Raw genomic sequence first — 14,292 nt, 5'->3', positions numbered from 1 at the left:
GTGTATTGTGGGTATATGGTGTGTATTGTGGGTGTATGGTGTGTATTGTGGGTATATGGTGTGTATTGTGGGTGTATGGTGTGTATTGTGGGTATATGGTGTGTATTGTGGGTGTATGGTGTGTATTGTGGGTGGTGTGTATTGTGGGTATATGGTGTGTATTGTGGGTATTGTGGGTGTATGGTGTGTATTGTGGGTGTATGGTGTGTATTGTGGGTATATGGTGTGTATTGTGGGTGTATGGTGTGTATTGTGGGTATATGGTGTGTATTGTGGGTATATGGTGTGTATTGTGGGTGTATGGTGTGTATTGTGGGTGTATGGTGTGTATTGTGGGTGTATGGTGTGTATTGTGGGTATATGGTGTGTATTGTGGGTATATGGTGTGTATTGTGGGTGTATGGTGTGGGTATATGGTGTGTATTGTGGGTGTATGGTGTGTATTGTGGGTATATGGTGTGTATTGTGGGTGTATGGTGTGGGTATATGGTGTGTATTGTGGGTGTATGGTGTGTATTGTGGGTGTATGGTGTGTATTGTGGGTGTATGGTGTGTATTGTGGGTATATGGTGTGTATTGTGGGTATATGGTGTGTATTGTGGGTGTATGGTGTGTATTGTGGGTATATGGTGTGTATTGTGGGTGGTGTGTATTGTGGGTGTATGGTGTGTATTGTGGGTATATGGTGTGTATTGTGGGTGTATGGTGTGTATTGTGGGTATATGGTGTGTATTGTGGGTGTATGGTGTGTATTGTGGGTATATGGTGTGTATTGTGGGTATATGGTGTGTATTGTGGGTGTATGGTGTGTATTGTGGGTATATGGTGTGTATTGTGGGTGTATGGTGTGGGTATATGGTGTGTATTGTGGGTGTATGGTGTGTATTGTGGGTATATGGTGTGTATTGTGGGTGTATGGTGTGTATTGTGGGTATATGGTGTGTATTGTGGGTGTATGGTGTGTATTGTGGGTATATGGTGTGTATTGTGGGTATATGGTGTGTATTGTGGGTATATGGTGTGTATTGTGGGTGTATTGTGGGTGTATGGTGTGTATTGTGGGTGTATGGTGTGTATTGTGGGTGTATGGTGTGTATTGTGGGTGTATGGTGTGTATTGTGGGTATATGGTGTGTATTGTGGGTATATGGTGTGTAGTGTGGGTGTATTGTGGGTATATGGTGTGTATTGTGGGTATATGGTGTGTATTGTGGGTATATGGTGTGTATTGTGGGTATATGGTGTGTAGTGTGGGTGTATGGTGTGTATTGTGGGTGTATGGTGTGTATTGTGGGTATATGGTGTGTATTGTGGGTATATGGTGTGTAGTATGGGTATATGGTGTGTATTGTGGGTATATGGTGTGTAGTGTGGGTATATGGTATGTGTGGGTGTATGGTGTGTATCGTGGGTATATGGTGTGTATCGTGTATATGGTGTGTATCGTGGGTATATGGCGTGTATCGTGTGTATATTGTGGGTATATGGTGTGTATCGTGGGTATATGGTGTGTATATTGTGGGTATATGGCGTGTATCGTGGGTATATGGTGTGTATCGTGGGTATGTGGCGTGTATCGTGGGTATATGGCGTGTATCGTGGGTATATGGCGTGTATCGTGGGTATATGGCGTGTATCGTGGGTATATGGCGTGTATCGTGGGTATATGGCGTGTATCGTGGGTATATGGCGTGTATCGTGGGTATATGGTGTGTATCGTGGGTTTATAGTGTGTAGCGTAGATATACGGCATGTTATGTTGAGTGAGTGAGTGTTTCAGGAGTGTGAGTATGGTCAGGTGATTATTAAAGCAGTATTGATACCCTGTCATAACTTTGCATTTCCCCGGCAATGTTATCATTACACCAGAGGAATGTGTTGCAGTGTGAACACGCACTCAACACACACACACACACACACACACACACACACACACACACACACACACACACACACACACACACACACACACACACTAGCCTGTTTCTACATCTGATTGCCTGCCTCTGACTGTTGTTCTCTTCAAGGGGATGAAACGTGATTGCCCGCCGCTCCCGGGCGACGTATTGCCCATGTGGGTCTCCGTGAATATATAATTGTTGTATATTTTGCTATGGCTATACTTCTTTCTCTCTCTCTCTCTCTCTCTCTCTCTCTCTCTCTCTCTCTCTCTCTCTCTCTCTCTCTCTCTCTCCCCTTCTCCGTGACTGTCAATTTATTCATGTCTAGATCACAGGTATTAAGTACCGGAAAGTTGATGATTAAGACATGAAAAACCTGGGAGACGTTTCTCCTACCAGGTTGCTTTGCCATTGTAATAATAAATCTCCTGATGGGCGAAACATCTTTCAGATCAAGATACCCAGGTATGGGCGTATCTTAGTGACCAAGTTGTCCATATCCGTCTACTTGTATGTTAGTTTTAATATACAGTTTTTGTATGTATGCTCACATGTTGTGCTCATTCTACCCCTCTGTACATTAACTCACTTCCTCCTTCAGGAGCAGCAAGATGGCCTCTGCGACGTGTGGCCTTCTGCTGGTGGCGCTGCTGGTGGTGGGAGTGGCAGGCTCTGGAGCCAGCAGCGGGCAAAACACCGTCAACGAGGAAGGCAGAGCCTCTCCCCTCACCCAGGAGGAGGTGGAAGAGAAGGTGGAAGCACTGCTGGAGGTCGGGGAGATAGAGGCCAACGTGACGGTGCCTGTGTGCTGTGGTTTCGACATGGTCTTCAACATGAGCAAGATGAGCTGTGACCCTGCCCAGGAGAAACCTTTGATATCCTTCCATCATGAGGTGAGCGCCAACCACCAGCATACTCAGGAATAAGACATATGTACAACACCTGAGTCTATTTATGATGAAGATACCCAGGTGTTGCACATGTCTTATGCATCAACCTGCCGGTAGTGTATACCATTAATGCACAGTAAATAATAATAATAATAATAATAATTATTATTATTATTATTATTATGAGTGAGGAGAGGATATGAAGAGGGAAAGGCAAGATAAAATCTAGAAGCAGACTGAGTTCATTTAGGGTTCCAGGGGTCACCAACAAGCGACTCTACGGGTGCATGCGGCTCTTAACTGATCTTGTGTGTAGCTAAATATGCCATAAATCACACGTTGTCTTAATAATTTATTTGTTGGTATATTCTGCCATTGTTATACGATATGAGGCTGAAGTATCTCGCCAAATATGCATGTATATTATATATATGCAAAACAACCACTCTGAAAGAATAGAGAAATTCCAAGCGCTTTCGTGACTACTCACATTATCAAGGAACTATGAAAGTAAAGCATCCAAGGAAGCTATATAAGGGGTCTGGCCAGCACCTCACTATCAGATCCCACAACGGTTAAACACCTGACGCGCGCCGACCCAACTTGGATAGGTCCTTTGCACAACTCACCCACAAACTATTTTACCCAAGAAAATTTAAATTATTATTTGTCCAGTGTGTTATTAAATTCTTCCCAAATTCTATTAATTATAAATGGATCTAATTTATATAAACCAAAGGAAATATTCATATTATTGTCAAAACTGCTTTTTATGAAACAAGATTCAATTATATTCCTGTCGACCATGGAATTCCTTGATACTACTTTCTCAACTTTTTGAAAATCAATTGGATGGTTAAAATCTCTTACGTGAATAAACAGAGCATTGGAATCTTGTCCAGTTCTAATGCTATATTTATGTTGTTTTAATCTTAGTTCGAGATTTTTACCAGTTTGACCGTAATAAACTTTATCGCAAATTTTACAAGGAATCTTATAGACACATCCATCAGCATTTTGGGGGAAATTCTTTATCAAAAGTTTTTTTACTGTATCAAGATTTTTGAATACAACTTTAATATTAAAAGTCTTAAGAAGAGAAGGCATATCAACCAAGTTTTCATGATAAGGGAGAACCAACATATTTTTAGTTGAATAAGGCTGATTCTCTATTACCATGAAAACTTGGTTGATATGCCTTCTCTTCTTAAGACTTTTAATATTAAAGTTGTATTCAAAAATCTTGATACAGTAAAAAAACTTTTGATAAAGAATTCCCCCCAAAATTCTGATGGATGTGTCTATAAGATTCCTTGTTGTTAGGTAAGACACATATGCAACAGTTAGACAACTTTATTCCGAAACGTTTCGCCTACACAATAGGCTTCTTCAGTCGAATACAGAAAGTAGGCAGGAACAGTAGAGATGTGAAGACGATGTAATCAGTCCATCACCCTTGAAGTCGTAGAATTTGAGGTTGTCAGTCCCTCGGCCTGGAGAAGTTCAGTTCCATAGTCAGGAACTATTGTAAAATTTGCGATAAAGTTCATTACGGTCAAACTGGTAAAAATCTCGAACTAAGATTAAAACAACATAAATATAGCATTAGAACTGGACAAGATTCCAATGCTCTATATGAATAAATAAGAGATTTTAACCATCCAATTGATTTTCAAAAAGTTGAGAAAGTAGTATCAAGCAAGTCCATGGTCGACAGAAATATAATTGAATCTTGTTTCATAAAAAGCAGTTTTGACAATAATATGAATATTTATAAATTAGATCCATTTATAATTAATAGAATTTGGGAAGAATTTAATAATACACTGGACAAATAATAATTTTTAAATTTTCTTGGGTAGAATAGTTTGTGGGTGAGTTGTGCAAAGGACCTATCCAAGTTGGGTCGGCGCGCGTCACGTGTTTAACCGTTGTGGGATCTGATAGTGAGGTGCTGGCCGACCCCTTATATAGCTTCCTTGGATGCTTTACTTTCATAGTTCCTTGATAATGTGAGTAGTCACGAAAGCGCTTGGAATTTCTCTATTCTTTCAGAGTGGTTGTTTTGCATATTCTGAAATCACCTGATTACTGTGATCTTATTGCATATATATATATATATATATATATATATATATATATATATATATATATATATATATATATATATATATATATATATATATATATATATATATATAACGAGAACAAGTTCATCATTGAGTTACTCTCATTTTAAGTTTTTTTTTCATTTACTGATTGTATTAACATTGTGGTTAATGTTCCCTTTGGTTAAATATCCACAGTTGTACTGCTCTGTGTTCTTGAAGTTGGGCCCCTTCCCAAATTTTAGACTTTGATGTGGTCCACTTGAAGAACAAGTTTAGCGACCCTTGATCTAGCTCACTCTAGGTTCAGTTGTGATATGAACCTGTCTTGAGCAGGTCTATTATTACCCCTCGGCCAGTTTTCACCGCAGCTATTTTAGTCACCCAAGCTGTCTGCTAGCCCTCTATTTTTTTTCGTTTGTACTGAAATCTATTGCAAAATTGTACGTGCAGTGCATATCAAATTTTCAAGAATATTTGTTTATGCATAAATTCCTCATCAACATAGGCGAGGCTGAAGTGTCAAGTACGTAAGAAAGATGCACGCGGTTACCAGGACACTGTATTAAGGTAAACTTTTCTCGCCATCCAATTGGTTAGACAAAGCCAATGGATGACGAAAGGCTTTTCTTAATAAATGTCCTAGTTAGAGTTGGTGTGTATTTCCTATCTATAACAGCGTAGGTTTTGCGAAATGTTGAGTGTGTCACCTGAGTTCTTCACTTTGCACACACCTGTGAGACATTAAGTGACCAGTAGTGGAAATGAGTCTCGAAGTATCATTAAAGTGAGAAATCGCATAAAGATTACTTGAATTCAAACCAGACACCTAGTAGCAGTGACATGTCCATGACTAGAACGGTATGTGAAATTCCATACAGTTGTGGACTTTCAATTGCAAACACATTTAGTGCAGAGCAAGACTATATAGAGACAACGTTTCTCTCAAGAAGAACTCTTAAGTGAAACGTAGTTTTAATAATGTTTTATGTGCTTCAAGAGTCTGTCTTTCCCATATTCGGAGGCACTCTGCCCTCCACCATCCCCAGGAAGTCCTCACAAAGTTCATCAATAACTGTATAATTAATAGTAACATGACATAGTCTTATCTCTGTAGTTTGTCCAAGACTTGCTGCAGTTATGTTTTAACACATCTCTTCACCTCGTCTGGGAACATTAACATGTAGGAAATTGTTTTCCATGTCAATCACCTATGTGCATCAGAAACGGAATGAATGGGTCCAATGACTGATTCTTGCATATGTTTATATCGGTACCTAATTACTTATCAGTTAATGTCTGTTGGTAGTGAGAGACGCAGCTATGCTCGTGGTGTTATGTCATTAGGACTCAGGGAGGGACAATGTCTCTGTCTCATGCTGCAGTTGTACATGTCTCTAAGGCCAGAAGATTCACTACTTATCGTTTCAGGATGGACTGCCTGTGGAGTACCAGTTCGCTTACAAAGTACGAGCAGGCTTCCCTAACTGTACCTTCTTCAGTCTGCAGCCGGAGGTGGAGCCAGAGGACGCTTTCCATCTTCTGCCAAATGGTGAGTGGCTGCAAGATGCATCAGTGGTCGTACTATAGTTGTCTTACCATCATCATTAAGTTATTGAAACATCGTTTTATAATGCCATAGCTGGGTAGGTCAACAATCACCGCTGTACTGGAGAAGTCTCTTGACCCCAGGAACATAAACTGCTATTGTTTACCTGTATCATCAGCTGATTGTGTCAACATAATCAGCTCATCGTGTCAGCACCGTCAGTTGATCGTGTCAACACCATCAGCTCCTCGTGTCAACACTGTCACCTGATCATATTAGTGAAACATGAATCATCGTGTCCAGGATCTTTTTCCATCACACTACTTTCACTTCATTAGATAATTGCAATGTTTTCTACATCATAAGAAAAAAATTGTTACCCCCCTCCCCCCACACTCCCCTCCTAGAAATATGCAATAAATAGTTCTGTTCCAAACTCGCCAAGGTTATCTTTCCATCTCACCGACAGGACAGCTGGTGATACCGTCTAACACCAACCGCAGACTCTCCACCGACCAGTTCTGTCTGCTGGTGACGGAGGAACAGGTGGAAGCCATAGTCTGCTTCCCCGATAAGGTGAGAATGGTGAGGAATTCTTCCCTCATTGCTTATTACCTCTTGTAAAGGATGAATAAAGTGTGACGATTCTCTCTCTCTCTCTCTCTCTCTCTCTCTCTCTCGCTGAGAGACAGGGCAAGAATTTTTTTCCCATCGTAGGATCAGAATAAAGAACTTTCTCTCAGTTGAGTGTCATAATAAGGAACTTTCTCACAGTCGTGTCATAATAAGGAACTTTCTCTCAGTTGAGTGTCATAATAAGGAACTTTCTCACAGTCGTGTCATAATAAGGAACTTTCTCTCAGTTGAGTGTCAGAATATGGAATTTTCTCTCCCTCATGGAATGACTAATTTTAAGGCCTATATAAGGGAATGTCTTATAACATGTCTTCTGTGTTATCCAGTATCTACACATGTATCTTATCTATTAATTATCAAATATATTTCTTTTATCTATTTATACGTATTATCCGTCTACATTCATAACAAAATGAAGAACTTTAAGAACATCAAGGCTGAACACCAGAACAAAACATCAAGGCTGAACACCAGAACAAAACATCAAGGCTGAACACCAGAACAAAACATCAAGGCTGAACACCAGAACAAAACATCAAGGCTGAACACCAGAACAAAACATCAAGGCTGAACACCAGAACAAAACATCAAGGCTGAACACCAGAACAAAACATCAAGGCTGAACACCAGAACAAGAACATCAAGGCTGAACACCAGAACAAGAACATCAAGGCTGAACACCAGAACAAAACATCAAGAGCGAACACCAGAACAAGAACATCAAGGCTGAGCACCAGAATTTGTCCCTCGCGTCTCACCATGAATAAAATATATAATTCTTTAATAATTATAATAATAATTAAAAATAACAGCAATAATAAAATTTAAAAAATATAATTATTAATAATTAAAAATAATAGTTATTAACTATTAATAATAATAGTTAAAAATAATAATCCTGTTCAATTTGAAGTCGCAGATTTACTCACTATACGAGTAATAATAATAATAATAATAATTAATAATATTATTGTTATGACAACTGTACCGGGACAGCAACACGTGTTGCTGTAACGTAACAAACATGTGTAACACTTGTATCATTACACAGCTTCTGGACTTTGTTACTCGAGTCTCTGACAAACATCCTACTGAAAGTTAAGTGCATCGCAGTGCAACTTAAGTGCAACACAGTGCTAGTCAAGTGCAACACCGTTCAAGTTAGGTGAAACTCAGTGCTAGTTAAGTGCAATATAATGCTAGTTAAGTGTAACAGTGCTAGTTAGGTGCAACACAATGCAATTTAAATGCAACACAGTGCTAGTTAAGTGAAACACAGTGCTAGTTAATTGCAACACAGTGCTAGTTAATTGCTACATAGTGCTAGTTAAGTGCAACATAGTGCTAGTTAAGTGCAACATAGTGCAACTTATCAAAACTCTTGGAATTTGTCCTTCAGCTTATGTGGTTGCCAACTTATATTTCTATTTAAATTTTAATCTGCAAACTATGCATAATTTATTCAGTTTCTCTCTCTCTCTCTCTCTCTCTCTCTCTCTCTCTCTCTCTCTCTCTCTCTCTCTCTCTCTCTCTCTCTCTCTCTCTCTCTCTCTCTCTCTCTCTCTATCTATATCTCTATCTATATCTATCTATCTGTTCTCGCCTGTTTATGGTTGCAGGGGTCACTAATATTCTATGACACTAGTAATGTGCTACAGGTCACTCGCTTTTTAGTGTGTTGCTTTATCTCTTTACGTCTGGCCAAGAATACTCACACTCAGGAATACTCACTCTCAGGAATACTCACTCTCAGGAATACTCACACTCAGGAATACTCACACTCAGGAATACTCACACTCAGGAATACTCACACTCAGGAATACTCACTCTCAGGAATACTCACTCTCAGGAATACTCACACTCAGGAATACTCACACTCAGGAATACTCACACTCAGGAATACTCACTCTCAGGAATACTCACACTCAGGAATACTCACACTCAGGAATACTCACACTCAGGAATACTCACACTCAGGAATACTCACACTCAGGAATACTCACACTCAGGAATACTCACACTCAGGAATACTCACTCTCAGGAATACTCACACTCAGGAATACTCACTCTCAGGAATACTCACTCTCAGGAATACTCACACTCAGGAATACTCACACTCAGGAATACTCACACTCAGGAATACTCACACTCAGGAATACTCACTCAGGAATACTCACACTCAGGAATACTCACTCTCAGGAATACTCACTCTCAGGAATACTCACTCTCAGGAATACTCACTCTCAGGAATACTCACTCTCAGGAATACTCACTCTCAGGAATACTCACACTCAGGAATACTCACACTCAGGAATACTCACACTCAGGAATACTCACACTCAGTAATACCCACACTCAGTAATACCCTCACTCAGTAATACCCTCACTCAGGAATACTCACACTCAGGAATACCCACACTCAGGAATACCCACACTCAGTAATACCCACACTCAGGAATACCCTCACTCAGGAATACTCACACTCAGGAATACTCACACTCAGGAATACCCACACTCAGGAATACTCACACTCAGGAATACTCACACTCAGGAATACCCACACTCAGGAATACCCACACTCAGGAATACCCACACTCAGGAATACTCACACTCAGGAATACTCACACTCAGGAATACTCACACTCAGGAATACTCACACTCAGGAATACCCACACTCAGGAATACTCATACTCAGGAATACTCACACTCAGGAATACTCACACTCAGGAATACTCACACTCAGGAATACTCACACTCAGGAATACCCACACTCAGGAATACCCACACTCAGGAATACCCACACTCAGGAATACCCACACTCAGGTGATTCTCTTCAAGAATACTCTCTCTGACGAGGACTGGATCAAAATATACGCTAGTGGGTTATTCAGCACAAGAAAGGAGTGGTTTGTTCGTTAATGGATACATAGAAAGATTATATTTTGCCGCCGGAGTAGCCAGTGTTCACCTGATATCCATCCTGTGACGGGTAGCACTTGCACATAGCAATACAAAAAAAATTAGAAGCAGAACGTCTAATTGCTCTGGCAACCAGGCTTTATTTTGTTTTATCCTTACTGTGTTCTATAATGCTTTTATTTATTTGTTTCAACCTGAGGACTCTTATCTACTTGAACAATGTCTCGAGGCGTCTCTTAATTCTTCCTTACATACAAACAGAAGGAGTCTAGTTTCGACCGTGTGGTGTACCAGACACTGTACCCCGTGGGACTCATCATCTCTGCAATATTCCTGGCTACTACTTTCCTCGTGTACTGCATGGTGGGGGAGTTGCAAGACTTGCTGGGGAGGTGCCTCATGTGTAGCGTCCTGGCCCTCTGCATCGCTCAAGTCTCCACCGTCATCGTACAGATGGCCACCCATCTCCTCTCCATGACCGCCTGCATCTTCATGGGTGAGTGGAGGCCGAGGCGGGCCACACGAGGTTATCAATCTTAATAATTGTAACATTTAACGTGACGACGCGACTTTGTCAATATGATTACCTGCTCATTGGATTCCATTTCATGAATCATTAAGTCCGAGATTTTGATCCACGCCTTCTACTGACTGACGGGTGTTTTCTGTAATAAATTAACTTATACATTATTACAAGGTGTATATTATTATTTGTAGTAGTAGTAATAATAGTACTACTGGTAGTACTAGTAGTAATTATGACATTCACGGGGAAGCGCTAAACCCTTAAAGATCATACAGCACTTGTGGAATGGGATTCCATCAGATCCGATCTTAGGAAAAGGAGTTATATAATGTGTAGACACAGAACATGTACACTGTCAGCAACTTTCAGCTGTTTTGTGTGACTGATTATATACCAACAGTCAAAACAAACACCTAAAACTGACCACGTGAAAGTGACTGTTCGTGAAGTTCTTCCCTGAAGGTGACTGTTGAAATTTTCTGTATTGTATAGCTATATATTTTTGTGGTAAAGGTGTGTGGTGCTGCCGCGTCTCTTCACAAGAGTAACACTAAGTCCTCCATCTTGCTTTTTTGGTGTGTACTGTCCGTTAACCTTCCTGCTTCAATTTCTTTTCTTTTTCTAAAGGATTCAGTATCTTCTACAAACATGTTACTTCACCCTCCGTACGCGTTTTAAAGCACTTGTTAAGTCATCCGGTCTGTGATTTAATGTTTCGTGATTAGTCCCAAATAGCAAAGTATAGCACTTATATACATGCAATGAACAGTCTTCAAAGTTAATTCTCTAGCCATATTGCGGAAGTCCAGGACGATAAGCAAACAATTTAAGAAAGTAGCAGAATTCCCTGTTCAAAGGAATCATTGTGTAGACATGAAAGAGACTGCAGTAATTCTCAAGGTAATTCCTGCAATAATTTAAGTATAATTATTAACTAGAGGCAAATGAGCGGGGAAGTAAGAGATTAAAATACTATATTGCTCCTGTTCTATGCTGCTGATGAAGTATTTTGAACCAGTGTTGTGTATGGGGTAGAGGCATGGTTGACAATTAGGCAGCAGAGAGTTTGCATAAATGGGGAGAAATCAGAGTGGGGCACGTCACAAGCGGTGTTCCACAGGAGTTGGTGTTGGGCCCCTTGTTGTTCACAATTTACATAGACGACATAGATAAGGGAATAAATAGCGACATAAGAAAATTTGCTGATGACACCACAATAGGTCGTCCAGTTCATTCTAATGAGGACATTAGAGCACTCCAGGATTTGAATAGACTGATTCAATGGTCGAAGAAGTGGTAGATGCAGTTTAATATAGACAATTGCAAAGCTCTAAATGTTGGACAGGAAAATAACCATGCCACATATAAACTAAATAATGTAAATCTTAATACTACTGATTGCGAAAAGGATTTACTAAGGAGTTCTGGTTAACAGTAATCTGAAACCAAGACAACAGTGCATAAGTGTTCGCAATGAAGTTAACAGAATCCTTGACTTCATATCAAGAAGTATAAATAATAGAAGTCCTCAGATTGTTCAGCTCTGTATATCCTTGGTTAGGCCTCATCTAGATTATGCTGCACAGTTCTGGTCACCGTATTACAGAATGGATATAAATGCTCTGGAAAACGTACAAAGAAGGATGACAAAGTTGATCCCTTATATCAGATATCTTCCCTGTGAGGATAGACTGAGGGCCCTGAATCTGCACTCTAGAAAGGCGTAGAATTGAGGAGATATGACTGAGGTGTATAAATGGAAAACATTAATAAATAAAGGGGATGTAAATAGCGTGCTAAAAATATCTAGCCAAAACAGGACTCGCAACAATGGTTTCAAGTTGGAAAAATTCAGATTCAGGAAGGATATAGGATATGTGACTGTAAATGGTCTAAGTCGGACTGAAACGTCGTCGTAAGCTCCTCTTCTATGTGCGGGTTATCTGTGTATATAGAACATACATAAGAACATAAGAAAGGAGGAACACTGCAGGAGGCCTGTTGGCCCATACTAGGCAGGTCCTTTACAATTCACCCCACTAACAAAACATTTGCCCAACCCAATTTTCAATGCCACCCAAGAAATAAGCTCTGATGTGTAAAGTAAAAGGACACAAGTGCAACTAATGTGACATTTATTGTGGCAACGTTTCGCTCTCCAGGAGCTTTATCAAGCCATTACAAGCAATACATGGACACAGAGGGTATATAAAGGCTCAGAGTGAGGTGTAATACTAGTGAGGTACCATTTCGATGTTCACTAGTGGTAGTAGTAGTAGTAGTGGTAGTGACAAAAGTAATACAATATGGTAGAGCAATTAATTCGTACATGAGTAAAAGAATATAAAAGCTATTACTTGGGTAACATAAAAATAGGTTGGACAAATATAGACTGGAATGAGGCAGCTTGTTTCAGTGTTCACTCTGTGCTTTGTGTAGTATAACAGGAGAGACTATGTGATGGTAGGGTTTACTGTTTTCAGGAGGATTCTTGCTAAGACTTCGGAGATGGTGAAGCTGCCGTTGTTTTGTTTAATTGTATTCGAAACAGCGATCAGTGCTGATTCGAGGCACTTGCGTCTGCGGAAATTAGTTTCTTTGATCACTAATTGGGCGTCTCTGAATTTCATGAGATGATTGGTGGAATTTCGGTGTTGTACACAGGCGTTGTTCAAGTTATCGTTCCTACATGCGTAAATGTGTTCATTGAGGCGGGTGTCGAGGTTTCTGGCCGTTTCACCTACGTAAATCTTGTCACAGCCTCCACAGGGTATAGTGTAAACTCCTGCATTGACTGGTTCGTGGTGCTTGGATTTTGTCCTGTTTATATCCTTTATTGAAGTGCTAGAAGCGATGGCGACTCTGGTGTTAGCTTGTGAAAGTACTTTTGAGACGTTCAGTGCAACCTGGCTGTTGGGAAGAATTATAACTTTTCTGGGAGTGGTGTTGATAAATTCTCCACGCATCAACACCACTCCCAGCAAAGTTATAATTCTTCCCAACAGCCAGGTTGCACTGAACGTCTCAAAAGTACTTTCACAAGCTAACACCAGAGTCGCCATCGCTTCTAGCACTTCAATAAAGGATATAAACAGGACAAAATCCAAGCACCACGAACCAGTCAATGCAGGAGTTTACACTATACCCTGTGGAGGCTGTGACAAGATTTACGTAGGTGAAACGGCCAGAAACCTCGACACCCGCCTCAATGAACACATTTACGCATGTAGGAACGATAACTTGAACAACGCCTGTGTAGAACACCGAAATTCCACCAATCATCTCATGAAATTCAGAGACGCCCAATTAGTGATCAAAGAAACTAATTTCCGCAGACGCAAGTGCCTCGAATCAGCACTGATCGCTGTTTCGAATACAATTAAACAAAACAACGGCAGCTTCACCATCTCCGAAGTCTTAGCAAGAATCCTCCTGAAAACAGTAAACCCTACCATCACATAGTCTCTACTGTTATACTACACAAAGCACAGAGTGAACACTGAAACAAGCTGCCTCATTCCAGTCTATATTTGTCCAACCTATTTTTATGTTACCCAAGTAATAGCTTTTATATTCTTTTACTCATGTACGAATTAATTGCTCTACCATATTGTATTACTTTTGTCACTACTACTACTACTACTACTACTACTACTTGAAGATTGAGACACTTATGCAGCATATGGGAATCTTTATTCAGGAAACGTTTCGCCACACAGTGGCTTCATCAGTCCAATACAAAGAGGAAGGCGTAAGGAGAGGAG

General features: G+C 40.2%; 1 protein-coding gene across 3 annotated transcripts in view; it reads left to right on the top strand.

Moving 5' to 3' along the window:
- Window positions 1–14,292, top strand: part of LOC128695390 (G-protein coupled receptor Mth2-like) — a 149,494-nt gene that overhangs the window by 52,664 nt on the left and 82,538 nt on the right. For 2 of the 3 annotated variants that reach the window (XM_070084858.1, XM_070084859.1), the window contains exons 2-5: window positions 2,502–2,793; window positions 6,330–6,450; window positions 6,917–7,032; window positions 10,264–10,498. In XM_070084858.1, the coding sequence (XP_069940959.1) occupies window positions 2,512–2,793; window positions 6,330–6,450; window positions 6,917–7,032; window positions 10,264–10,498 (754 nt within the window). In that variant the 5' untranslated portion in view covers window positions 2,502–2,511. The remainder of the gene's footprint in view (window positions 1–2,501; window positions 2,794–6,329; window positions 6,451–6,916; window positions 7,033–10,263; window positions 10,499–14,292) is intronic. The other variant, XM_070084860.1, reaches the window with a different exon arrangement.

Source organism: Cherax quadricarinatus, chromosome 14 (genome assembly GCF_038502225.1).
Source record: "Cherax quadricarinatus isolate ZL_2023a chromosome 14, ASM3850222v1, whole genome shotgun sequence".
Classification (NCBI taxonomy): Eukaryota; Metazoa; Arthropoda; class Malacostraca; order Decapoda; family Parastacidae; genus Cherax; species Cherax quadricarinatus.
Note: the sequence above shows the minus strand (reverse complement) of the source record. Positions and strands in the feature narration are given on the sequence as shown.